At 40.5% G+C, this 27,517-nt stretch overlaps 3 protein-coding genes and 1 pseudogene across 14 annotated transcripts in view; 3 read left to right on the top strand and 1 right to left on the bottom strand.

Moving 5' to 3' along the window:
* pip5k1bb (phosphatidylinositol-4-phosphate 5-kinase, type I, beta b) overlaps nt 1-2,351 on the top strand; it is a 40,902-nt gene extending 38,551 nt beyond the window's left edge. For all 9 annotated transcript variants that reach the window (XM_027277631.1, XM_027277630.1, XM_027277632.1 and 6 more), the window contains 2 exons: nt 765-888; nt 1,024-2,351. In XM_027277631.1, coding sequence (XP_027133432.1) covers nt 765-888; nt 1,024-1,026 — 127 coding nt within the window. In that variant the 3' untranslated portion in view covers nt 1,027-2,351. The remainder of the gene's footprint in view (nt 1-764; nt 889-1,023) is intronic.
* Nucleotides 2,352-2,461: 110 nt separating this feature from the next.
* On the bottom strand, nt 2,462-19,864 carry cert1 (ceramide transporter 1). Of its 3 annotated transcripts, none has more exons than XM_010743725.3 (18): nt 19,724-19,864; nt 19,512-19,646; nt 17,180-17,296; nt 12,380-12,487; nt 11,991-12,129; nt 11,417-11,503; nt 11,164-11,321; nt 8,582-8,674; nt 8,347-8,433; nt 7,973-8,065; nt 7,547-7,624; nt 6,759-6,854; nt 6,217-6,349; nt 6,061-6,131; nt 5,843-5,971; nt 5,430-5,559; nt 4,319-4,456; nt 2,462-4,106 (listed from the first exon to the last, which is right to left on the bottom strand). In XM_010743725.3, the coding sequence occupies exons 1-17, from the start codon at nt 19,808-19,810 to the stop codon at nt 4,329-4,331; spliced, it is 1,869 nt and encodes a 622-aa protein (XP_010742027.1). In that variant the 5' UTR covers nt 19,811-19,864; the 3' UTR covers nt 2,462-4,106; nt 4,319-4,328. The 3 variants fall into 3 exon arrangements, with proteins under 3 accessions (XP_010742027.1, XP_010742028.1, XP_010742029.1); XM_010743726.3 differs by having other exon boundaries at nt 11,417-11,500; XM_010743727.3 differs by lacking the exon at nt 7,547-7,624.
* Nucleotides 19,865-20,351: 487 nt separating this feature from the next.
* The window catches only part of polk (polymerase (DNA directed) kappa), a 15,187-nt gene continuing 8,021 nt past the window's right edge, over nt 20,352-27,517 (top strand). The window contains exon 1 of one of the 2 annotated variants that reach the window (XM_027277627.1): nt 20,352-20,455. The gene's annotated coding sequence lies outside the window, so the exon portion shown is untranslated. Of the gene's footprint in view, nt 20,456-22,109; nt 22,216-27,517 lie in introns of those variants that run through there. The other variant, XM_027277628.1, reaches the window with a different exon arrangement.
* On the top strand, nt 22,330-26,093 carry LOC113744194 (DNA polymerase kappa-like; annotated as a pseudogene).

The raw sequence follows: 27,517 nt of genomic DNA, 5'->3' as shown, positions 1-27,517 counted from the left end.
GTTTGTTGCTAGTTTTATTCTTTTGTATTTAATTTAATTTAAAGTTTTCTTTTTCATGCTTCCCCATGAACTCCCCTTAACTCAAATAACCTCCAGGAGTTTCTGACATTCATTTATATTGGTTGCCTGGCTGAGGATAAAAGCATAGTTTTGTTTTTGTGCCCTGGAGGGCTGAAGACTTTGCTCTCTCATACATACATACATACATGTATCTGACATCTTTCAATGCGTTAGTTCCAAACCTGATGATACTGACCGCCAATCGGGGTGGCCAAAGCTTCACTGGGGTTGCAATGCCTTTCCTGGTTTTATGGGGCGTAAGACAGCTTTTTAAAGGCCTACATGTCAGGTTGTTTTCATTTCTGTGAAGAAAACTAAATGAAAAAATGTAATTGATATTGTTAAATATATAAGATAGTAAAGTGTTCATAGTCTCTCATCAAGGGTCTCGTTTGGACACAGTCACTGTGGTAAAATTAGGCCAGTTAAGGAAACTTTATTAATTTCCTGTAATAAATTTTTGAGCCTCTCAGCTGAGACCTCCACCGGCTCAACACCAGACGAGTTTTCCCTCCCGCTCGCAGTCAGTTCATCTCTTTGAAGTCAGAGTCTGTGCAAGTGTGTGTGATTTGTTTCTTGAGAACATTTCTTTTCAAGCACTGTGTATACAGCTGTTTATACTTGAACTGTCTTTGACCCAGACAATGTACTCTCAGGACTGTCTGCTACTTAAGGTTATATGAAAATACCTTTCTCTGTTCCAGAGATGATGTTGCATCCAGCTCCACATTTACCCTGGAGGACAGTGCTATCTGCCTGACTTCAGAGCAGAGCACTATGGATGTGGACATAGACCGTGATGACGGATCTGTTCTTGATGTCTACTTGGTAAGTCGTTTCTCCATTTGTTTTTTTAGGTCCCTCTCACACTGGGGTCATTCTTCAGATATTGGTCATCTGTACTTATGCATGTTTAGCTTGCTCACAATTAGATGACATCCATTTCTCTTTTCTCCCCTGCAGTGAAAAGAGCAGCTTTAAAACCTTCATTTCCTCCTGCCAATCATAAGACAATCTCCGCACTCCATTGGACGGGCCAGGCTGGCCTTTTGACTCCACTTCCAGTGCTGCTAGATCCATGTTGCCACTTGTCAACACATAAAAAGACTGAGATTCTACACCGGTTGATGGACTAAAAGAAGGCACCAACACAGTCACGATGATGGACATCTGCAGGAACCATGTGACATAACATGTAATGTGATGAACATCTGGCTGAACTGAGTGTTGCTTTTTAGAGCATGTATCAACGCAGTGCCATTAAGTTTTATATATGTATACTGTTTTCATGGCCCACACAAAGATCTAAACATTTACTAGAAGGTAGATAGATTTCTTTAAATGTTTTTTTTCAGCTTACCAGAAAGCAATGAAAGAGACTTTCCAAGTTTGCAACTGCATTAGTTGCCTGATCAGAAGAGAAATGTTTACAGTGAATTTATGACGGCATCTTGGTCCCTGATGAACGCGGGATTTGACGGTGTCACACAAAGTACACAAGCCAACTTGTAGCCACAGACAACACGGATGAGAAAAAGACTTGCATAAACAGACTTGATGGATTCTGAAGCTCCCGAGGCCAAACCCAGACTGTGACATGGTTAAAGTGGCCACCTCATCTTAACCGGGACTGTTATTTGTGCTGCCCTGATAGGAACCTGAAGCCCTGGCGAAGGGCTGTTGCAAAGTGAGAAAAGACAGTTACTGGATCTTGGAAGAAGTGCAGAGCGGTGGGACAATGCACTCGCTCTTGATGAAATAGGCACTTTTGACATTGGTTATGATTACTGTTAAGAAATATTTTTCTCTGAAGAAGTTGCTTAGGTGGGTGGGCTACCTGACATAAGCACAGATTTGGATATGTGAATATGCACTTTTTCTTTTTACTCTACTGCAAATGCACACCTCTGTAAGTCATTGATACTACATGTACAGAGACAGTGAAGGAAAATTGTAGATCATTTTTGATGTGGAGCTACTAGTTTTGTGAGGTTTGTGTCACGACTGAAAAGCTTTTACTCAGGATATCCTTTGATACTGAATAAGTGTGTCCTCTCCAAAAGTTATGAGACATGCATCCTACACTTAGAAGCTGTCCGATACCTCTTCATCAAGAGCATATCCAACTATAAATGTTGATTTCCACGATCACACGTTGGTTGAGACCATAATTTATTATGTAAATCTCGATATTTTACCATTTGCTGAAAAATTACTTTAATCGCTGAATGTAAAGACAATGGATATTTATATATAGAAGAGACTCCTATAAATAAACTGCTTAAATGCAATACAGTCTACTGTTAAGCTACTGAGGAAGTACTTCTCTGATTGAAGAACTTTTTTTTTTTTTTTTTGAAAATCACTCCTTCACACTTAAACAGCACACTGCACTTGTTTCACTTGTGTAACAATTTTTTAATTTACAGAACATTGTCAAATTGCATTACATTTAGTTCAAATAATAACACTTCTGATGTACAACTTAGAAATATACAAAGTGTGAAGATTACTGACAAAATATCAAAATTAAAAACACTAAATGCATTCTTCGGCTGACATTGCCCGTAGATCTAGCCGTTGTAATCATCAGCGAAACAATTATCCAGATCCTTCCTAACCTCTGACCCCTTAGACCAAAAATCTGATGGTGAATTTTCAACTATGCAGATCCACTGATTGCAAAACTCCCAACTTTTGATGGCATCAAACACAATCTAGAGTAAATTTAAATCTTGAGGTAAGATGATGTGAAATGCTGACCATCCCCCCCGCCCTCACTTCATTTCAGTGTTGATAAATGCACATCTGGTGTCTGTACAGTAGAGATAACCAGGATTTTTTTTTAGGGTTCGTCCTGGTGTCTAAGGCATTCTGGGGGTAGTTTATCAGTCAAAGGGCAGGAGGCCACTGTGCTGTAGTGTGGCTTATGAAATGTAATATTAGAGTATAGGTTAGAGCGTTGGGTGTCGTTGATATCGGACTAATTTACAAAGCTGAATGGACAGATTTTTTTTTTTTGCTGCCTCATCAGGGGGTGAAAATGGTGAAAAACAACCTTGGCTGTACAAAATGTACAAACCCATCTCTCAATGAAAGAGAGGAAGTTTCAACACTAAGCCTGGCCATTTGCAAATATCTGTCAGATACTGTACGTTACCAAGAAGTTACATACAGATACACACTTACAATAGGCCACAACTTAGCATCTATAGTCAACTACATCGTAGATATCCAATTGATTATCAGTTAAACTGTGTGAAAAAAAATCTAACCTGTGTTAACACTTAGAAAATGCTCCTGATCTCCCACTTCAGGTTTCCTTGGCCCATTACTGTCATCAAATTCAAGTGTTTAACAGTCAATTCACATTTCTCATATTGGTAAACTAACTGAGAATGTATTCTGTTTTCTCTGTACAATACATTGTGTCCATTTTTCTCTCCCATAGCTACTTTATAACAATCTAGAAATATAAAGATTTCAAAGCTTTAGACTCTGACCCTCCATCAAACTGTAAAGAGAGTCGTCACCAGAGGGACAGGAGAAGGCAGGAAAGAGGAGATACTGCACCACACCTCAATGCTTATTCTGTCAATATCTACTTTCCTCTCTCATGGTAGTTACTTTAGCAGCAGCAAAATAAGTAGCTGTAATACTAGTGATTAAAGCAAACCCAAAAAAGATGTAATCATAAGAAATGTACAAAACAATTTACAAAAAAAAAGCAAATAATTGGTTACAACAATTCAAAAACCACTTAGGAAACTCTTGAATTTACATACAAATGTACCCATGACCAACAGATGGTGTTAAGCCATTATAATGTGGCTGGGATGACAACTACTGATAGATTGAAGCCGTAGAACCAGTCTCTCCTACAAGCAGGTGTCCTGAGGGACGTCCTGGATGATATGGTGTCCTGCATGTAGTAAGTCTGAAAACACCTTCTAATCGACAGGTGAACGGATCATGTAGTCATCAAAAGCATGTTCAATGTTAAACATTGTAGCCTCTCATGTGGGCAAACTTGGCCCTCCGCCAGCCTGAAACAAGAAGTAAGATTTAAAGTCAATATCCCAGAAATGAACTACACTGAATTAATTAACAGGTTCTGTGCATCAGCTGGCTTTTTCATGGTTCAATTACAGCAAAAGCATCAACCAAGTTATATCCGAGACAGAGTAATCAATGTTCTAGCCATCTGTTTAATTGCTTCCTCAGTTGTAAAACAAGACGTGTTTGAGTTCCTGGTTACCTCTTTATGTTCAGAAGAGGATGGGTTTCCCAGCAGTTTTATCCTGGACGTAGGAGGTGAAGCGTTTGAGGAACTTGGGATACTCTCTCTTGGCCACGGCTCTGAGGACTGAGGCTGGAGCCCAACCACCTGGGTTCACTGCAGCCACACAGAGGAAACTTATCAGGAAACTGTGTGCTTATGATAAAATTATTAGTAATAACCCAACTGTGTACAGATTGAGTACAAAGACAATGGTCTAGGGTGCCCTCTAGTGAGAGGTAAGGATGTAATGTGCGTTTTTTTTTCAAATGAACTCCCATGACCTCTTCTGTAACAAATAATTGGCTCAGGATTCCTTCTGCAGTGCAGCTTTATGTCACAATCTCCTGGTCTACAGGAAGTCACTGGAGGGGGAGAAGCTGTGCAAGTCTGGACTGACATTTCAAAGACACAAACACAGACTGTCTAGCTGCTGCGGTGGCTACCAGCTGTGCAAAGACCAATCGGCAAAAATATTGGCTGGTATTAAGTTATGAAGCATTACTTGGGAAAGCTGTGTGAAACAAACAGTAGCAACTCAGTAGTATCATGATGTGTCTACAGAATTATAATGAAAAAAACTAAAATATCTTATAGCATGGCATCTTATTTTGCTTGGCTGGAGCCTGTTTCCTTCTTGGCTCTTTGCTGATTGTTAACGTGCCAGCTTACATCTCAATAAGTCAACAACCCTCTCAGGCTGTGTTTATTTAGGATGTGACAGGTGAGCTCTTGAGGACTTTTCTGCTGGCCTTGCACTATTATTCAGAAACATTATGCATCTTTACCATATTTTCCAATACATTTGTGAATACCAGAGTCAGATAGCCTACCATTAAGAAATATCATTAATGCCATCTCTACTTTCCCACCTGTAGTAATTCTGTGGGTTTTATTTATATTAGTTTAGACTGTCAATTTGTTTGGCTGTTAATAATCTGCAAAGGGATAGGGCAAGACAGGAAGTTGGATGTAAACATTAACGGTGCTTGTATAGTTATACTGATGATGAGAGAGGCTTTGTTTTGCTCTGGGCATATACAAGCAGATCAAAACTCTTTCAGGCTCCCCAGGTTGGTGATGTACTTACCATTGGCAACATAGGTGATCTTACAAAGGATGTTGTCTCTGCTGATCTCTTTGTCACCCTCTGGTGGGCTGACCAGCGTTTGGCAGATCATGGCGACATTGATTTTGGCACGGACACACCGGTTTGTGGGCTGGAAGTAAAACAAACAAACAAAGTGAATTCAAACAATCCCCAAGCTGCCACAAATCTCACTGTAGCTAATTTTGAAAGTGTAAGTTGGCCTATAAAGCCTTGTTTGACCATTTGTAATTATTTTTTAATATCATCACAGTACATAGACGCTTGATGCATCAGGAAAAAGTTACACAAATTAATAAATATAAAAATATGCATGTAAAAATAGACCAAGCATCATGTTCAATGAATAGTTTTCAGCTTATTAGTCTTGCAATATTGTAATATAGTCATCTTACAGTGCAATTGTCGTGGTCCACAGAAAAGTTGCAGACCAGCCACGTGTCAGGATCATTTTCGTTTGTTGCTAAGATCTTCCTGATGGCTGACAGGTAGAGCACGTCTCTCTGAGAGGCAGGCCACACTCTCTGAAACACAACAGGATTCATTTAGATGGCAATCAAACCGCAGAATGTTATTACTGATCAAACATGTTTGACAAAAATCGAAAACTTACCTTGTGTGTCTGGTAAACAATGACCGCATTATCAGAGAGGGTTTCCACAACGTTGAAATTTTCAATGGTGGCTGAGGAAGAGAAGAGTTTCAGTTAGGTTGTGACAAAAGTCAAACAGTGCTAATATGATGGTGACTTCTGATATACTGAACTTACTCTCCCAGTCCAATCGGACATCAGTGTCCCAGAAGTAGTGGCAGACCTCGTGTCCTGTCACCCCCTTCACAGCATGTGTGGCTTTAAGAGGATCCAGCACAATACCGTTCTCCTCTACCTCTCTTCTGTACACCTGTCACGCAAAGTGCAGTTAGTGAGGCAGAACAAATGAAACATATTCACAACCTTACTACAAAGAATACTGGGAAGGATCCTATTCATTTTGCCACTAACTGATATAATGAGCTGATTTCTCCAGTTTCAAAACGTGACTGAAAACTTTAAATTCACATTTAAAAGCATAGAGGTGACAGTGGCGTAACAAAGTCATACTCGGGAACTTTATTTAAGTTTAAAAAGTACTGATTACTATTTAAGTATTTAAGTAGGTCTTCCACCTCAACTAGCTAATACATTTTCCCTCTGATCTATCAATGCTTCTTCTGCAACCACAGCACCTTTGAAAGTGGGAATGAGATTTAAATATTTCAAGCTAGCAATCGGGAAATGACTCATAAGCAGCTTCACTCCTCGATACGCACCTTCATCTCTCCTTCTTCTATTACTAGTTGCCAGTTGGCATCTCCACCCACATCCTGAAGAGAGTAAGTCATGTGATTCTGCACCATCTCCTCCACCTAAAAGATGGATAGATATTGATTAAATTCATATACGAGATGGAGAGAAAGAAAGAAAGAAAACAAAACACATTGTATTGCTACGCTTGTGCAATGATTTATAGTCTTGACACACCTTCGGTAAACCTGTGCTGGTATTTTATTAAAGAGGGTTTGATAACATTATATGGAGGCAAACAGAAACTTTCCTTCTGAGAACCTTAGAAATTTCCTTTAGGAAAATACATGAGCTACTGCACAGTAACTGAACACATATTAAACACCTGATGCCGGCTCGGGTTGTTTCAACATCCCAACAATGCATTAGGAACACAGCCCGGTCTAGATTCATGCATGCTCATTCTGTGATGGATGGAGTCATGTGAGGACAGGAAGTGAAGTAGATTCCAGACATGCAGCGTTAGATCATCTTTATTCTTATCAACAGTATGAAGACAGCCGTTATGTGAGTAAGACAAACTGTTAGTCTTTCCAGGAATTTCAGTTTTGTCTGGTCAGGATTTTTGTTTTAGATCATTTACTACTACACAGACTTTGGTGTAAAAATACTTAAAGCACAGAAAACGGTTGTGAAATCCTGGAGAGACTGGTTAGTAGACATTGTCATGCTGTCTGCGCATGCTTTCCCTGCTACTAGTGGAAAGCATTAGCCTGTTTGCATCCAGGTGCTCGCTGTTGACCAAACACAGTACCTGAACGCTGAATCTGTGAATGTCATCTGACGCACTGACTAGCTCAATGGAGGACAGGGAAGAAGAATGGCTATGGGGCTGTTCAGTGGAGAGGGAGGAAGATTGAAAGAGAAAGGAATAAGGAACAAAACAGAAAGAGGCGCCACGGCAGCAGTCAAGAGGACACAATCACGACCTGCTCAAGTAGTACTTCATTAATGTAGATGTTATATAAGCTTTGCAATTATTGCAACAAATCTGTGAATAGATTAAGGTGAAGCAGTTGCTGTAGCAGAGCTTTAGTGGCAAGTCATACTGGTTGTAAGCTGTCTAGGTTTCAGATAGGAAGGAGGAGACATTGATTGCACCTGATAGATGTAAATTAGAACAAACAAGGATGGAAATAAGATGTACATTAAAAGAGAAAATAAGAAATGTGTTGAGCACCTTGTTGGCAAATTGATGTGTACCGATGGTGGAGTAGGCATCCCCGGGAGGAACGGGAGTTAGTCGAGGTATCCTGACCTTCTCTGACTGGCACTGAGAGACAGAGAGTAGGAGTTTGGTAAGAGAGAGAACATTTGGCAGATATTATGAACACAAACCACATCTCTGTGTGTAATTTATGTAACTGTGCTTTGGTTCACTGCTTTGTTGTTTCAGAGAGAGAGAGAGAGGGAGAGGCAGAGAGAGGAAGACGAGGAAGGGAAGAATAAGAGCTATTTACTGTGCCTTCTAGACTGAGTGTGTAATTACATGAAAACTTGACAGGAATGTTTTATAATTGAGCAAAATAGAGCAAGCTTGGATTTTCATCACACCTGCTCCTCTATCTTGTCCTGTCTATCCAGCGCAGCTTCCACCGCATCAAAGAACTCGTCCTCATTGATCAGACTGTTAGGCCCCTCCTGTGGAAACAAGTGTTGTCAGCGATGTAAAAATTCTGTGAGAACAGCCATGCAAAAGGCGCAGTACAATAAATATACACATGCTGGGAGACATGGGACAAAGTCAAGAAATCACTCGTTCATTCATCTTAATCGCATTTAATCTTGCCTCATAGTCAGGACCTCCGTAGTGTGACTTTTTCTTCAGCTCATTCACAGCAGACTTGTAGGCATCTTCTACCCTCCTCCTCTTCTCTAGCTCCTGAACACACAAAGAGAGCAGTGTAGTGAAGTTAGTGAAATGGTATTAAACAAGAAATCATAGTGTCAGCATGAAATCAGAAACACCCATTAAAAAGGCAACCGCTAATCCTCAACATTTAGACAGCAAACAAAAAGGAATTCAGTTTTATAGAGAACATCTCTGTGCTTGTGCCAGTGCTCCTTTAAAATGTAAGAAAAGAGAGATCTGTCACAAACAATTGGACAAATCCAGCACATCATTCAGCTGTGAAAACACTCAAACAGGTTTTACCGAATGGCTCATCCCCCGCCAGAGGCAAATTAACACACTTCACACAAATGAACTGCTGATACACAATGGATATTTGAAGAGATTGAATTATCTTCCAGTGGTAGATCTACTGTTTTCACCATCTGTGGCTTAAAAGCACAGAAACCAAGCAAACAAGCATCGGTATTTGGTCTCTTTGTGAGAGCAAATGAGTCAAAATACAATCAAATTTACTCTGTAGGCTGAAACCACTCAACAACTCTGAACAAAACACACATTTTAGACACAGTTTATCCACACTGCAATAAAAAGAAAGCAAGCAAACTAGTATACTCTCTTAAAAACACTTAAATGGTGGAACCAGACAGAAAGAGACAATAAGGCGTGGACACGACACAAAATAAACAGGCGGTGATCCTGTTGTCAGCTGTGTAACCACTATAGACAGACAGACAGACAGACAGAGACCTACTTTAAAGAAGTGGCTGCATGTCTGTAGAGGTATCCATCTCTGTTTCTGGTATTTGATCTTCTCTGTCCCCCTTTGTAGCGAAGGCTTCCACAAATTGCACCATGAAGACCGAGTAGTCATTTTGTAATTCACTCTGAGTTCGCGTCTAAGCAGGTGTGTCGATTACCTGACCGTATGTTCCGTAAGTACTCTGTACTATCTCCTTTCTGTACCCGCCTTGCCCTCTTTCTATCTACACATTGGCACCTAAACTTCATACACATAACCAAACACAAGATAAGACTGAGGTAGTTTCACTCGAGCAGTCTAACTAACTGAAAGCACTTTCCGCCTTTAGTAGGTTTTAGGGTTGGGCTGCAAACCTTCACACAGGGTGAAAAAAAAAAGACAAAACTGGTTTGACAACATGAGCACTCAGCAGAGCTGATCAGGACGTAAGCAAGAGGAGCTCTGCCCTTTATAGACACAGGCCGCTCACTATATAAAACTAAAATCAATCTCATGTCTTATTTATCAGTGGTTGGGAATTTCTAACCAGAAAAAACAAAGTGATCAAATAACAAAAGGGTTAAAGCTCGTTATGGGAATTTGTGCTTCTGGCAAGCAAATGAGACTATTTTTGAAATCTCTCTGTTGAGCAATAGTCATTAAAGTCAACAGCTTTTTGGAAATCTGGAATGTGGAATTGGAGAACTCTTTTCCACCATGTGGCTTTTTAATGACAGTTTAACAGGGAGCTACATTATGAAATATGTTGGTTAGAGCACCTTAATATTTCACACATAAAGTATTCTGAGGAAGCCCTTAACCAAAAGCAATAAAAGAACAACAAAACAGCAACAAGATTCTGTTTAAGATACCAAATAAATACTTAAACACATACCTATATCAAGACTAATAAAAGCAGATTTAAACTATATCCTAGGACAATAAGGCTTGTCTGACATGTTCATTCATAAAAACTATAACAGCAGTGTATTTTACATGTAAAACTATTTCAGAGCCACCTCCATTAAAATCACCCTCTAACCTTTCCGAAACAATTTTTAATAGTAAATTTCCATCACTACATGACCAGTCAGCCATTCATGTTGGAAATTTGGACTGCAGTATGTTGCAATAGGTTCTCTTTAGGGATGGGAATCAAGAACCGGTTCCGAAGTAAATAAATCATCTGAACCATATGCCTCCAGGCTTATTGGTTACTTTAATTGATGCTGACATCCTTTTTGGACAGTTGTGCATAGCAAAACAATGTGCCTACGTTGCCGGAAACAAGAAGGAGTCATGGCGGGAAAATGTTCTTAAATGTGGCTTCATTTCCTCAAGCAAGATAACAACAGTAATCTCTGTAAAATGCAGCATCATTTTTATAGCCAGCTCGACTCAACCATCAGCTCTCCTTTTTTCTACTCTGTTTCTAAACTATGTTCAGAAAATAAAACAGTTGCATTGACGCTAAAAACCTATATCAGCCTTTTTTTTCTCCACTTTAAATTGCTCAGGATTCAATAAAGGAATCAATAAAGATTCGGGCAGATAGCCAGAAGAATTAAATAGCATTGAAAATCTCAGGTCCCATCCCCAGTTCCTCATCACAAAACACAAAGCCACAATTACCACCTCGTGAAAAGGCAACGGAAGCCGACAATTAACTCCTCAGCCTGTAGCACTTCCACACAGGCTGCTGACAAGCCCACTCACACTGCTTATTATTCACACAGACATTTATTTTAATTACTGTATGTAGGATGCAAGACTGTACCTTATCCAGCCTCTTCTGCCAGCTGTCTTCTCGTTTGACCATCAGTTCGATGCAGTGGGACAAGGTGGACAGGATGCCTGCTGTGGTGGCCTTGAAGGTGATGGCCTCACCCTTGAAGTCTATCCCGTTCATACCTTTGGGACTGGCAGGAGCAAACACTGGCAAAGATAGAAACAAAGAAATTAAACCAAAATGTATTTTTACAGATATTCTGAAATATGACTGGTTGGACAGCACCTGCAGGTAAACTCACATTTTTCTTTACTGCCATTGTTGTTGTGATTATATTCACCATCAGTTCTTGTCGGGGTAGGAAAGTCATCCTCGTCCTCCTCCTCTACTACGGGAAAGAAAACAGCAGTCTTAGACCCATCTACCCATTTACAAAATTACGTTTGTACCTCAGAGTTAGTCGAGCCGGTTGGACGTTTTTCTTAATTGGATTGTTGTTGTTGCTGTTGACGATGCAATACTACATTTCTAGGAAAAGACACTACATGTTCATTGAACCTGCATACCACAGCTGAATTCAATATGAAAGTGATTTTGAAGACTACAGAAAGGTTCTGCCTCAGAGATTAAACCACCCACAAAGTGCCCTGGAAGTGAATATTGATTTTTGTTTCCTTTCTCAATGAGTCTTATCAACCATTCTCCTTCAACTTTCACACAGCAAGAACCAAGAAAAGAAACCCTCCTTTCCACGTCCACACTGCTCTAAATATCAGATTTTTGGGGGGTAGACAGAACCAAACGTTAATAAAGATTAAACTAAAATCTCAGACACTATATAAGCTCCATAATAATGTATCTATGCCACAGGTTACCTCTGTCTCTCTGAAATTCATCTTTGCAGACAGCATCAGCACAGGAGTCAAAGTATTTTTGCAGGGTGTCGACTTGTCTGCACAGAATGTCCCGGAAGGTTTCCATTTCTGCTAGCTTCTCACGCAACCTGTGCCCCTTCTGTGCAAAGAGAGACAGGAGTAAGGAGATGCAATCAGTTCTCTTGTTTAAACCACAAAGCAAGGTTATAATAAAAAAGAAAGAACAAAACATTTCACAAATTATGTAAATAACTACAACAGAATTGGCCTTTAGCTGGAATTTTCAGAAGCTTGGTCTGAATTAAAATGTGTATTGATGGAAGAGACTAAGAATTTGATCTGCTAGTGCCAAGCATCTTTTGCACATTTTCTTGTGATTGTTGTTTTACCTTGAAAGAGGATGTGGATGTGGCAGACAAGGCACTGGCTGCTGAAGTGAGAGACAACATGGAACCATGACGCCGGAGGCTGGTTTCTGAACCATAACCAGACTCGGCCTGGAAAAAAAAAAAATGGAGGATGCATGGAAAAAAGGAGGGGGCAAAAAGATCAGTAAGTGCACAAAACACATGACACAATCTGCAATATAATAAGAAAGTCGGTGGCTCAACTAAACAGGAACATAGAGAGAGGGGGAAATCAATTCTAGCAGTCAGCAGCAATGAGCAATGCTGAGCTCGACCAGAGCATGACCTACACCTACACAGACAAACAGTCTATTGAAAGGGACTGGAGCTGACAAAGACACATGCATCCACCAAGCCAGTCAGACTGATACCAAGTAGTTGAGGAACACTGAAAATAAATTACACTGGACAGACCTAGGCCTGATTGCAACTTTCTGGAGGAAAACACTGTATATGCTAATGAGAACATGCAGTGTGTGGTGTCACGTGACATTATGAAACGAATATACTGTGTGAAAAGTCATTAGGGAGTGGCAGTGACGGCATTTGTTCCATTAATCAGCCAAGTTATGACTGGGAGTGCCAATTCAGCAAAGTGACAGAATTGTGTTATACATATTGCATGCGTGTGCACAACCAGCCAACGAACTGTTACCCACTACATTACAGAGAGTGAGCAAAACATTACATTTGAATTCACATCTCCAGTTGATCAGTAGAAACATTAAAGAGGAGCTTGTGAAATATGGAAAAGTCTCTGACGTATGAAACATGCTGATGGTATGTTTTATGAGTGTAAATGTATTTACTCATGGTCTTCTTGTGTAATTTTACTCGGAACTTCGACTAACAGTATTTTTTTTACCACATACAATTAAAACATTCCTGTTTGTTAACTGGAATACAGAGGTGTTTCTTAAGAAGAGAGAGTAAACTGAAGAGGAAGTCAGGAGACAGACCAATGAGACAGCGCACAAACATTCCTCTGCTTAAAGGTCTTATAACAACAGCGTCAGAGTCTGGGAGAACTGAAACTAAATATTGCTGAACAGATCACGAGCTGCAAAGTGGACAAGACCAGGACAACATGTTTGTATATTCACATACAACCCTGTTTCCAAAGAGTTGACGCACAGCGTAGAATGTAAATTGAGAGAAAAGGTAACACATATCTATATCATGTAAACACTGAAACGCCATGTTTAATTGAAAAATAGCACAAACGCAACTTGAGAAGCATCACTGGCAAATTGTAACCTACACAGTCAAGACTTACTGCTTAATTTCTCCTCTGCTCCACTCTTTTTCTTACTCACAACCATGCTAAGGACTAAAAGGTGTTCTTACTCTATCACTTAAGGATCTGATTTGCTGTCATTATTTTTATCAGCCTGAGATATTGCTAAAACCATTTTGAATGTATTACATCTTTGGGCAGAGACCAAGAGGCAAAGCGATGCACTAATGGAACATGAAGACCAATCTACGACTGCCATCTTTATGCACCTTGTCAGCTGCATGACACAGCCATGCAAACTAAAACACCCACTCATACAGAACGCATGAAATGGCATCTTGTGCCAACGGCTTTGTGATGGTGGGATGAGTTTAGAGTAACTAACCATAGAAACTGGAAACCTATACTGCTTGGGAAGTTATCACTCATAAAAAAACAGTGATACTTCAGCATCCATGCAGCATAAGCTTAATTTCTATATAAAATCTTAAAATAATATAATATAAAAAATAAAAAAAATAGTGAATGATTGCTTCCAATGACCTACATGCAGTGGAGTTCAATGCTCAAACGAGCCTATCTGACAAACTGTACACATGCAAATGTGCAAAGATGGCTTGTGTTTATTAATCATTCATTTCACAGCACTGGCATGCTGATTAAAGACTAGTGTGATGTGAGTGATGAATGACAGTGAACAAGCAGCATGCCAACATGCTATAAGCCCACCATTCGGCCATTCCAACACCCAAGGCAGAACAGGACACTGCTGCAGTCCCGGCGGGTTGCTGGCCCCAACATGGCCCAGATGCTCCCCCAAAACACTCCCACTGTTCTGACAATTCAGAGGCTTAAATCCAGTATTCCCGTTTCCCCCGGACACACCTCACTGAGGAACAAAAAGGAAGAGGAGGAGGTGCCGAAGAAAAGCCACACAGGCTCAGCTTAGCTTGTCAAGTAAAAGAAAACGGCTATGAGAGAGGGGAAGGAGGAAGAGGAAAAAAGTCATTTGCTCCGCAACAGCCAGGGGAGAGGCAGACACAAGCTGCTCCATGAAGCAGAAGAGACAGACGGAGACAAAAGGATGAGCCTTTCTTTCTCTGCAGATTGAATCAGGTCTGTGTTCAGTCAAACCTTCCGCAGGCACACACATGGACTCCAAAGACACACACGTACATGCACTCTATGCACTGTATCAACAGACCACACACCCTGATGTGTAAAACCTTTTCATCTTGTCCATCTTTATGTCCAGTATCCATCACTGTGCAAGCAACTTTGACTGTGTGTGTTTGCATGTAAGAGATCGAGCGAGAGCGGGATAAAGATGAGGGGTGCGTGTATGCATTAGAGAGAAAGAGAGAACGACGAGGGCTGTCCAGAGCTGTTTGTGTGACAAACCATTTAAGTACCAAATGGGTGGGCGAATGAAGCAACCTATTGTACAATATGAAAGAGAGAGAGAGCGAGAGACAGAGTGGGAGGCAGGGGACAACATTTGCCTAGATCCTCTTAGCTTTACTTCTATCCACCTGACTCTCCTTTTATCATTTCTTAATATGATTTGCCGATAACCCCTCGCAAAGCCCGATGTGGGCCAATAATGTTCAGACTGTGCCAACAGCGATCCTGAAGAGGTGGAGAAACAAGGGGTTTTCCCCGCTCCCTCCCATATCACCCCTCTGAATCTACCACAATGGAACAGCCCTCTCAGTATGATGGAGAGTTTTATGTGTCCCTCATGATCTTTGTTGCTGTGAGAACAGGCGATTAAAAAAAATAAAAAATGCATTATTCATTAAGAGCTGCACTTAACGTCCCTACATTTTGCACGACTTTTTCCCACCACCAACACAAACACACCCACAGATAAACACATAAATGGACTTGAACTGCCTATTTCCCCCCAAAAAATTAGAAGAGTCTAATTTGCCAATATGGATATGCAAATGACTGTTTGCCTTTGCAAAGTGGCCTATAAGAGGCATTTATGAGCTGTAAAACTGGCACACTAAAAAAAAAAAAGAGTTAACAATCCTAACACCTGATTCTGTAGTTTTAAAAGTTAAATGTTATCCAGTTTTAACTGTCCAGAGCTTCACTGGTATGTGTTTACATTTCAATAAATGTTTAAAACTTGAAGGAGGAACTTTAAAACTTAGATTTTGAACATTTTGAAATACTTGAAAAAGGGCATATGTGTTACTGCTTTACTAGCTTTTATGATTAGATTATTTTCAGCATTGTACAAATTAAAAATATATTTTTACGTTTAAACAATATAGCAGAAAAGTGACTTTATCCCAAGGTAGGCTACACCGGTTTATGCCCTCTTGGGTCCTGAAACAAAGACTAAACCAATGATGCAAGGCTGTCTTTGTCCAGCTGGGAGCGGTGCAGACACACTCACTAGCAATGCTGCAGCCAGTGCTGCATTAAGCTCGCCCAGGTTACTGTAGGTCACAATCCAGACATAACCCTGAAATACTCTCACACCGTTGTTAATGGACTAGAGACCTGCGGTCACTTGCACTCAGTCGACATGCCAACACCCAGTAGCACTAACGAAATCATCCAAAGCAACGTTTTAGTGGAGAATTCACAGGATGGTGATTATTTTTTTCAACGGTGGCACATTTACATTGTGCATTTTTATGTGGTAAACATAAAAATTACGTATAGCAAAGAAAAATGACATAATGAAGATCACTTCTGCACTGATAATATACATTTATATATTAGAATATATATTTTATACAAAATACTCAAATATACTATCTGTATTCTGGACACGAAGGGAACTCACACACACAAACTACACAACAAATTTAGTAACAAATAGTTCTGAACAGATTTCGGCATCACCTCTCTTGTAAGTCATGACGACATAATGATGTACTTTAAATACTTCATGTTGGGAAACTGTCTGGAATCTGGAATCTGATAACAGGGGATACCCCCAACTTAGCATCTCACTTCTCAGATTCCTCACATTCCCAGGGGGAAGGGCTGTGTGTGTGTGTGTGTGTGTGTGTGTGTGTGTGTGTGTGTGTCCGAATCCCTGTCCTGCCACACCCAGCTCACTGAACAAAACAGATAACTCCCTGTCTGTTCTGAAAAACACTCTGACCCAAAGTTGAACCCAAATGCCCGAAGAATGTGAATAATGAAATTTAGGGTCAAAAGGAAGGAAGTCAAAAATGAATCAATATTGAATGCAATATTTGGATATAATAAATAAATATTGACTTTGGTCAGCGTGGGCTGTTTTAAAATGTGCTTTGACGTGACTAAGAATATTTGTTCTAATTTTTGAACTACACAAAGCAAATTAAAAAAAAATCCCTGAGCACAACAGGGAGATGATCATCTGTAGTATGAATGAATCAATCAGGGTCTTGCTTGCAGGTAGGCAAAGATCTCATAAATAATTTCACAAAACAAAACAAACCAAAGTGTAAAACCAATCCAGTAAAAAAAAAAAAATAAAATAAAATAAAATAAAATAAATCAGTATTTAAGAGAGAGATATCTGTTCCACTCACCTTGTGCAGCTCTATTGACTCAATCCACTGGAGTCTGTGCTCAGGATCTTCAGCTCTGAGGTACCAAACACTGTCGTTCACGCTGATGTCAAAACGACACTCGTCAAACTCATGAGGCTGCACAGAAAGGAGAGAGCTTTTGTCATGGGTGCATGAGTCACACGAGGAAATGTGGGCATCGGTTTACAAAAACTCAATGTAAATTTTTAAAGAAAAAAAAAACATCCTTGTATAACATCTCTACAGTCGTCTGTCTGTTTTTGACACTAGCGATGACACATTCTGGACACATGGATTCCATCAGACACAGAAAAGCCACACAATAAACAGGAATTTTAATTAAAAGCTGATGTCTTGTGTCTGCAGGCGCGCGGCTCTAAATGACCGCAGTGGAGCTGTACTGTTTCTTTCAGCGTGCCTTCGCCTGAACCTGTGTCATCATAACTTTTCCTCCAACTATTGGGCCAAATCTTTAAACTATTTCACTCCCCCGTACTATAATACACCCTACCCAGATTCAACCTCTGACCACAACACGTGCACCAAAGAATCCACCCGTTTCCTCTGAGATTGGAATTTGACCACTGCATTCAGCTGAGGAGAGATCTGCTCTGCAAAGGTTCATAATAAGAAATAGGACACAGTTGACTTGACTCTCCCTCCGTTTTGTCCTCAGTAGCAGCGAGACTACAGCTGCTCTGTCAGCTGACATAACCTCATGTTTAATTAGATTTGCTGAATGATACTCATGTGCTGGTTTATTTGCTGCCACAGCTATGCTTCAACTCTGAACGTGAACTGTCAACCTGCATAACTTTATGTAACATTGCGTTCAAACTTTAACACTAGTGTTACATCTCACAAGTTCATATCTTGGGGAACTGATAAGGGTGAGTGGTTTTGTCTTACCCTTAAATGCTTTCTATAACATTCATCTTAGTGTAAAAGTTTCCCTTCAGAGACAGGTGTACCATCAAAAATCTCCTCCAGCTTCCAAATTTCATGACGAGGAGGGTCAGTGGTAACCACAAGTGCACCCAGCCATGTTTCCATTACTGATTGGAGAAGTCCAGTCTATCTTACCATGCTGTATCGGGCACGGCTCATAAACCTCTGCTTTACAATCCAGTTTATACCTCTTTCATTCCGCCTGGACCATCTCCCTTCCCCTTACGTAAGCACTACTGAACATCCATGCTGCATTGGCTTTTTCCCCCCTGGTGTAATAGGACTGCTTCTTCGATGTTAGGAAAGAGGAGGTTATCAGTCAAACACTGATAAACACAAAAGAGGCATCTAAGACGTCTCCATCTTCAAACTTGCGTACGTGCAATCAGTGATGGAAAACGTACAGCTATTCATGTGAGTTTGCTCAAAGATATATAAAACACCAACGCATAGGCAAGAGCTTGAACTGATATAAGCCTCTCCTGCATGTTTCGCTTGTGTATGAGGACAGTCTGGTGTGTGTGTGTGTGTGTGTGTGTGTGTATACAGCTACACTGTGTGTAACAGTCTGATGTTAGGCAAGAAGAGAAGCAGGGGCTTATTGCATTCCTGAGTCCTCATACCACGGTCTCCTTAGACAGCACCGGCTTCAAATATTTCGGAAGGGAGAGGTAGTAAGAGGAGACTACATTACGTATCAGTGAGCATGTACACTCCTACTACAACATAAATACAAAAACACCCTGAGGAGTTTCTTTGAGAATTGAATCGGTGTACAGTAACGCTCATTCATAGAGGAAACTTAACTGTAAGCTTTAATGTTGTGGTTTTAATCCAGTCGTATAATCCTATTGAACAAATCACAGTAAAACTGTTTGGCCTCTAGACTAGCGGTATGCTCAGAGAGAGAGAGAAGTGAATATTTAACCAGGGTGTGGGATTTCCGCTTATCTCACCAACAGGAGGCATGTATGGGGTGAATACAGGTTCAATATCTACAGCTTGTGGTTGAAACTTAGATTTTATCCACAGGGAATGCAAATCGTTCAAGTGCAATAACTGTCATGGGATAAGAGACATGAGTGCTTGGGCAAGAAAAAAAAAACACAGCTCACTGTGATGTTAATAACAACAACCTCATTACTAGTTAATGTTTACCTTTGTATCTTTGACATGGATAGGAGGAATTAAAGTTCAACTCCATGCTAATGACAAGAGACGGGCTGGATCAAAACACCTGGTGAGAGCACTGATGCAGTAAATGAGGCCTGTTCATGGTTGCACCATCTTATGAACCCCTTAGTCACTTGAAGCAGGTGCTAAACTCACCCTGCTGTCTGTGTGATGATGATGCTCCTACATTATTACCATGCTGGATACTCACTGTGATGACAGCCTTGCTGAGGCACAGAGACCCCCTGCAGCCGTATTCCCGTTCATCCTCCGACTTGTAGTAGCTCAAAGTGTTGTTTTTCAACACGACCCATCGGTCCTGCCATCCGTGGATGTAATTCGTCCACTGTAAACAAAGACAAAGTGTCAGATCACATTCAACTTCTTCATTAGTGATGTGCTATTTTAAAAAAAAGACAGTACCTTGCTTAAGACGCCTCCGAGCTCCACAGTCTGCCCGGATTCCGGGTCCACATCCTCATCCGAACCGGATGAACTCTTCTCGGACATTTAAATCCCCAAGCTTCAAAAAGACAACTTGGATTGTTGTGTGGTAGCTGCTAACACAACCTGCTGCTAGTCTGCTGCTGGATTAGATTAATTCAAAACGCGTCACGGACAAATCTGCTGACAGCTTTCTTCAACCCAGCACTTAAAGGTCAGCGAAATAGCGTCAATTAGGCGATGAAACATCAGCTGTGTCCCGTAATTTCTTCCTCTCCTTTGCTTCACTTGTGACAGACTAGCTTGTGTTGCAAAACGAGCTGCTCTGCCGGTGACAGCTCGAGTCTGAACTTCTTTCTGTGTTTGCGGGCTTTTGTTTTGAAACTGACGTCGAAAACCAATTTAGACTAGCTAGTTAGCGTGTTAGCTGACTCAACTAGTTAACTAGATAAAACTTGTGCCTGTTTTTTTTTTCTTTTCCCCGTTAGCTGTTTTTTAGCTGCGGTCGATGGGCTGCTAAAAAAAAAAGAGAGAGAGGCCTTCGAGTTGAAGCTGTGCCTCAACTTCAAGCTGCAGATGACGGGTAACCGAGCCGCGGTGGTTCGCAGTTTGGTTAGCAGTAGCGGAGGTCCGGCTAAGCCTGTCTTCATTCAGGTCGGGGGGAGGAGCTGCAGCCACGCTTTACTGTGTACCTGCAGAGCCTGCGTCAAGGTAAACACGCTGACAGCGCGACCGGAAGGCGTGCATCCTTCAAATTAAAAGCATCGCTTTACATTACTTTAAAGATTAAGTTCAACGTGACAGAAATAGTAGCAAGAGCGGTAGGTCAGCGAGGGAGGGGGGTAATGTTATTTTTAATTGGTGAGGAATTCCTCCCTTAAATATACTTATTTAGGATGTTTTTGTATCTGAAATTACACGAAATGTGCAACTGCGCATGGATTTTAGGTGTTTACTTTGAAAATCTAAATACCGGAAATAAGACTTTTATTTTGACCATTTTAGCTGCAGTCTATGGCTTATAATAACTTTTATATTTACATTATTTACCTTTTATTTCACCTTATTAATATACTGGGTTATTAGCCTATATGTGTTTATGATTGATAAAACGTTCAGACATAATGAAATCATTTATAAATACTAGAGTAAATAGTAATGTTTTTTGTCAAAACTAGCTTTTTATTGCAAATAGCTGCAGGTCTATTATCTCTAATATAAGATATATATATATATATATATATATAATATATAGATATATATATAAATATTTATGATATTATTATTTATTATATTATTATTATTATTATTTTTTATTATTATTATTATTATCAGCCATCAAAATATGTTTCTATTGATTTTTCTATAGTATCATTTGTGTGGCAAACTTGCCAAAGGTTACTTTTTTAAATCTGTGTACTTTGACACACTGATAACACCTCATCTCCGTCTAAGGTTCATGAGGTCCACTTCATATCAGAGAAAGAAAATAACCTTTGACTGACTTTAAGCCAGTCATCTGCAGATTTAGATGACACTTAATATAGTAGCTGTATTTTTTTTTTTCAAATAACTTTAAAATAATATGAAAAAAATGCTTTGATTCTTTCTTCTTTTTTTCTTTTTTTACCACGCGGGCCGCTGTAGGATAGCTGGACCGTTTCTTAACCCTCATCCGTCACTATGGACATTTTTGTCCATTTGGGACAAAGTTTTCCTCTTTCTCTGGCCATCATTTGTCTGGTTAGTGTTAATTTTTCTAATAGTCATTAGAACACTTAATAAATAAATATATATATAAAAAAATACTACGCTCTTAAGTCACCGAGGACACAAATGTTCACTTCCACTTACTTGATGTTTTTTTTATGAAGAAGGGATAATAACTCCGTTTGTGTGTTTAAAATAATAATAACAGTGACATCAAGTAATCAAACTGTCATTTAAAGGGTTAAAATACTCAAAACGATTGAATATTTGGTAGTTTTGAGCAGGGCTAGTTGTTTAAGAAATGTATGAGTTTTTTAGCAGTTTTTTGGAAGTGGACATGTTTGTTATTAATGACTTAAGAGAGGGTAGTAAATTAAATCAAGCTAAATCAACCCAAAATCATCTTCATGTTTGTTTCAAGTCACTTTTCTGTGACTGCTGGATAAACTTTATATTTATATTAGAGATGGCATGTAGTGTTAATATTTGTCGTCTTTGGAAGGAGAATTGTGATTAACGCTTTTCTTAATATTGCAATTACAAAACTTCCTTTATTGACTCTTTATTTATTATTTATTTATTTATTTATTTATTTAAAAAGGTAAACAAAGTAAAGCCCCGCCTCCGTCCGGTGACGACGCATATACACGGAGTGCCGCCGCAACCGTCACTGTTTTCAAAACATGTCTGTGCATGTTTGATGATCTTTACACTGAGCTGAGACTTTTGGATCAGTTTTGCTGATCAGAGTGAAAAAAAAGGTGGTTGGTGAATTATCTGATCTGAAGTCAGAGAAGGCGCACACATGATGCGATTGATATCTTTGCATGTCTGACTTTAGAGCTGATCGTCATACAGACATTTCCGCATGGAGAATGGGGTCGCATCGACTAAGAAGAGGCTTCCTCTCCAGAATGGCCTCAACGCAACAAGGCTGGATGGAGGGTCTTGACGGGAGAAGTCAACAAGATCACATTGAGTCCTCCAAGGTCCATATAACATCTCGAATAGACTTGTATGAAATGCATAATGCAAATCTGCTCTTCTGTCTCTGAAGAATGAAAGATTGAAAGATAAATGATGTGTGCAAAAGGACAGAGATCTATAGTCAGCCTTGTGTGAAAGTCCAATAACCCCAGTGCAGTGACACACAGTCCTAAAAATAGACTTAGTCTTATTGTAGCTTTTTCATTATAGCTATTCTGCAGAATCTGTAACTTCTCATTCGTCCTTGCCGTTTCCCTGCAGGGATCTAGGTTTTATGAGAATGAGCTGAAGGCGAGCAGCAGGTGAACCAGCGCATTGAGAAGTGATGCTCACAAAAGGCACAGATCACAGAACAGCATTAAGAAGCACAAGCCCAGGTAAGACATGGCACTTAAAAACGCATTCAAGCCAAATATGATGTGCTGTTTTTTTCAACAGACTTATCTTTTACAGGTGGAGCGGATGGCCACAGAGCTGGAGAGAAGTCGTGATTTAAGCCGTGTGATTGTACATGTGGACATGACGCTTTTTACGCCCGTGTGGAGATGAGAGACTGTCCTGAGCTGAAGGACAAACCAATGGCTGTAGGATCCATGAGCATGCTGGTGGGTTAAAATGATGATGTGAATTATTCAAAAGAATATCATCATTATTTATTAGTGTAGTTGTAGTTTTCAAAAAGAACAATATGTTTAAATATTTGTTCAATAGCTCATTTTATACGATCAAACAAGTGCCAACATTATATGAAAGCCTTCAAAACAAATTTAGCATTCAAATGTGTTGTAAATGAAATCCCGATAGTTCTCCTCATGAAAATGTTTTATTTAGATCTCACCCTTTCTTTTTCAGTCAACGTCTAACTACCATGCCAGGAAGTATGTGGTCCGAGCTGCCATGCCTGGCTTCATTGCAAAGAAACTCTGCCCCAACTTAATTATTGTTCCAACCAACTTTGATAAATTCAGGGCTGTGAGTCATGAGGTGAGCTATACATCATGCAACTTTAATTAAAAGATGCAATGATCTCGTGGCTTCTTCATCAAACTAACAGGTGCTCCTGAAATTGTAACTCTCGTTAGATCCGAGAGATGTTGCGGACTATGCCCCCACTCCAGCCAATGAGCCTGGATGAAGCCTATCTGGATTTTACAGACCACTTGGACACAAGGGCAGGCTGGCCAGATTCCTTACGTACACATTGCTTCCGTGCCAGCAGCACCGCTACAGGCAGGACTTAATATCAAAAATGTAGATTTCTGCTGTGGTGTGTTTTAGTGACTGAACTTTTGCCACATTTACTGTAGAAATGACTGAAAACACACTAGAAATCCATTTGATCATTGTGAAATCGTCTCTCTTCTGTAAAGGTGAAGTGCAGATTCCAGGAGGCAGTGCCAGAGAGGAAGATCTCTCTCCGGTCCTTTTTGAGGACAGTCCAAACTCTCTCCATCCTGCTTGCCGGGCTCTGAAGATGTAAATGCTACTGGTGGTGCATTCGAGGTGTTTGGGAGTCTGTTGAAGAGGTGTACGGAGTGCGTTTCCGTATTGAGCAGAAGACCATGTGATGCCATGCAGGTGAGGAGAAACCACGACCCCGTCAATGAAACCTTTCTGTCAGTGTCCACTTTGCTTTCACTGGAGTTTCAGTTGGAGTTTGTCGCCATTTCTTTTAACAGTGTCTCACTCTTCTGGCTCATTAATAATCATAAAAGTCAGAGAGTGTGTTGTTTTACCAGCTGCTCATTACGAACACTCTATTAACTAGGCTATTCCCTTCCCTGGAATTGCTCCAAACACGATGCTTGCCAAGGTGTGCAGTGACAAGAACAAGCCCAACGGCCAATACAGACTCCCCTCCAATAGAGAGGCAGTCATGGACTTCATCCAGACTCTCCCAGTTGCGCAAGTCGTACACATGCTCAAACTAAAACATAAACAGTCTTGCGGTGTAGTTGGTGAATAATAATTGGAAATGTTAGAACATCATCAACATCATGATTTTTTGTATCATTAAAGGCTGGAGATGTGGTGCAAAGTGAGTAATAAGTGCTGCGCAGATATGGGAACGATGGTTGAAAGAAAAGCCACATCAGTATCAGTAAAAATTGTTTGTGTATCCTTCCAGGTTTCTGGCATAGGGAGGTGAGTGAGAAGATGCTAAATGCTCTGGCATCAGTTTCGTTCTCATCTTGGCCAACAGATGGCGTTGCTGTCGTTGTTTTTCTCTGAGACGGCCTGGCATCACCTCATGGAAGTTCCCTGGGTCTGGGCTCTACATATATACACGAGGTACTTAACTGTCTGTGTAATAAAATGCAACTGATTATTACAATCCAGTGCAGAGAGGAAATATTTTCACTTTGGTTTATTACAGGCATGAAGAAAGAAAAGCATGAGCACAGAAAGGTATGGCTTTTTATGAGGCATAAATAGATACTGCTGTATTTTTTTTTAGTCTCCACTTCCCTTGCTGTTTTCTGTCCACTCCTTACAGGACATTTAAAGAACTGAGTAAAGCTGAGGAGCAGTTGTTTTATGCAGGGAGCTCTGTGAAGACTTAGCAGGAGCATGAAGAAAGAAGGTTTGAAGGTAGTGATGAGGGTTGCGTTCTTTTTATTTTTCAACATGAACATACCTGTGCATATGAACAAGTAGGTTGCCTTAACACATCTTTGGTAACATATGAGGTATGTGTATGGGTATATATTAGAAATCTCATTTTTTTTCTTGGCCCTCCTGAATCACCCTGACTCCAAGCCAAATCTCATACATTACCTCAACCTGTGCCTTCCTTTGTGAATCGATAGAGAGAGGAGTGGATGGGTTGGCACGACCATCACCCCCTGCCTAGGTCTTGATGTGGCCATGATAACTGCAGGAAATGGAGGGCCATTAAGGAGACAGCAGGGGCTCTACGGCCTTGGAAATGCTCCCTGGGGATGATCACATTAGTATGAAAGGGTTGTAGCGTGTTTTTGTGAAAAAAACATTCGGACAAATCAATGATACAGCAGTTACGCAGATTCCACCTTTCTTTTATTTATGGCCCTTCGATACAGTATCAATGATTATCCTTATTAATTAAGAGGTTCTTAGACAGCAGACAGAAGTGACTGATATTCCAAATATTAAATGACTATATATTTTTTTCAATTTTCCTGAGGGTAAAACGGTAACACTGAAACTTAGAACGTGAACTTTGAAGTGAAAACCAGGGCGCTGACGCTGCCTATGCTGTTGCTACAGTGGATGAGATCTCGCTGTTTGCTAAGGACCTACTGAAAACGGAAAGAGGCAATGAAAGCCCCCAGCCACTCAGACTGAGGCTCATGGGTAATTAGATCTGTAATATAATGTACTACCAATTATATGACTTGAAATAAATGATGATCTGTGACATGCTGCATGTGGAAACAATGATGCAGTTGTCATTTATTTTGAAGTTTTCTCAGATAATTTGTTTTTGTGTTTTGTAGGTGTTAGAATCTTTGCCTTTGTCAGTTCAGATGATAAAAAGCCCCCTACGAAGAGCATTATTGGCTTCTACAGGCAGGCAAGAGTGACTCCCGTGACTCTTCCCAAGGAATGCACCAAAAGCTTGAGAAAGAGAATGTTTCCAGTCACTCTTTCCAGACTTCCCAAAACCTAGCACCGAAGTGCCAGAGACAGGAGGGGAGCTCCTGGGTCGATAAGCAGAAGGGATGGAGGGGAGCCAAACATGTGAGAAACCTCAACAATCTTTCTTCCAAAGGGCTTTTGCCAAAAGACTGCCACTCCAGCACGCAAAAAACCAAGCAACATGAAGAAGGACGGGGGGAAAATTCTCTCTGTTACTTCTATGGGCACTTTTCTCAGAAGGGTGTAGGTCATCAACAGAGATGGACAAGGCTAACTGTAAAGCCACAGATCTCTCAGATCTCCCACAAAATTATTTTGTTTCCCCTGCCGAGGCTCATGCATCCACATCAGGCTGTGGTGGCACAGGGTCAGGAGCCTCACCTGTCCAGTGTGTTTCAGACAGGGTGGAGACAGATAATTTGAATGTATTCAACGACATATAGACCAGTGTCTCAGTGTGCCCTACAAAGCCAATCCATGCACAGTCTCTGATACAGATCAGTTTGGACCTAGAGAGTGACCAAGTGGTGGACAAACATGAGGCAAATGTGAGGTTGAAGAGGAGAAGGCAAGAACAGTGAAGAGTTGAAGTCAAACAGCATTGATCCTCAGGAAGACCAACACAGCTTGAAAAACTATTTCTATTCAAACAATTTTGTCAATAAATGTGACAACAAAACCACAACCTCTGAACGCCTCAGTCATGTAACAACAAAGGCTCCGTGCTCATCTGCCCAGTATGTCACCTGACCCAAGCCAGCGATGACCTCATTATCTTCACCGCCCGTTGACTTGCCTGAACCCGAGGTCCTACATGAGCTGGGGGGACAGACATCATCTCCCATAAATCCACTTTCCTTTACAAATTGCAAGGCCTAGGTGAGTGTGTGTATTAAATGAGCTTGGTCACGTGACCGGAGCCCATTCTATGCACTTTATTTACGTGTGAAACACAACAGTTGCTTATCTACACATCCAGCAGTTAAAGAAAATGATTATTCATTTTGAGTCGTGTACTGTTTACCTAAAGTCCCACTATTCCTTTAAGCTCTAGCTCTGTTTTATTCTCTCTCCTGAGGGAAATCTGTCTCTGCAGCTGCTAAATGCACAACTATGTTCACCAACTAGCAGCCAACTCTTTCTTTGCTGTTACAGTATGTGTGAGCAGTTAGTGTACATGTTTCCTGCTGTGGGGGAAAATTACCTTTGTAAGTGAATCAAAATAGATAGGTTTGCCGGCTGGACTGCTGAACAATGAGCTGAAACTCACTAAAAAGCTGCTGTAGTCGAGGAGAGCTGCAGATTTGGGCCATAATTGTCTTTAAAGATAATCACTCTGAGTGACCTCTTTCAAATTGTCACATTGTTTTCACTTTTGATACATGTGTTATATAAAAGCAACCTTTATTATAGCAGCTTAAAAAATGTATTTTGTTCCTTGCAAAACTTAGAGGA

This window comes from Larimichthys crocea, chromosome III (assembly GCF_000972845.2).
Source record: "Larimichthys crocea isolate SSNF chromosome III, L_crocea_2.0, whole genome shotgun sequence".
NCBI lineage: Eukaryota > Metazoa > Chordata > Actinopteri > Sciaenidae > Larimichthys > Larimichthys crocea.
This window is presented reverse-complemented; position numbering and strand designations above follow the sequence as displayed.

Excerpts from the sequence above, each read along its gene's own strand:
- cert1 (XM_010743725.3), bottom strand. The coding sequence starts at position 19,810 with ATGTCCGAGAAGAGTTCATCCGGTTCGGATGAGGATGTGGACCCGGAA. Across the intron at positions 6,350-6,758 it reads TAGAAGAAGGAGAGATGAAG|GTGTACAGAAGAGAGGTAGA; the intron begins GTGCGTATCGAG and ends TTTGCGTGACAG. Across the intron at positions 5,560-5,842 it reads TGGACCACGACAATTGCACT|CCCACAAACCGGTGTGTCCG; the intron begins GTAAGATGACTA and ends TTTTACTTCCAG.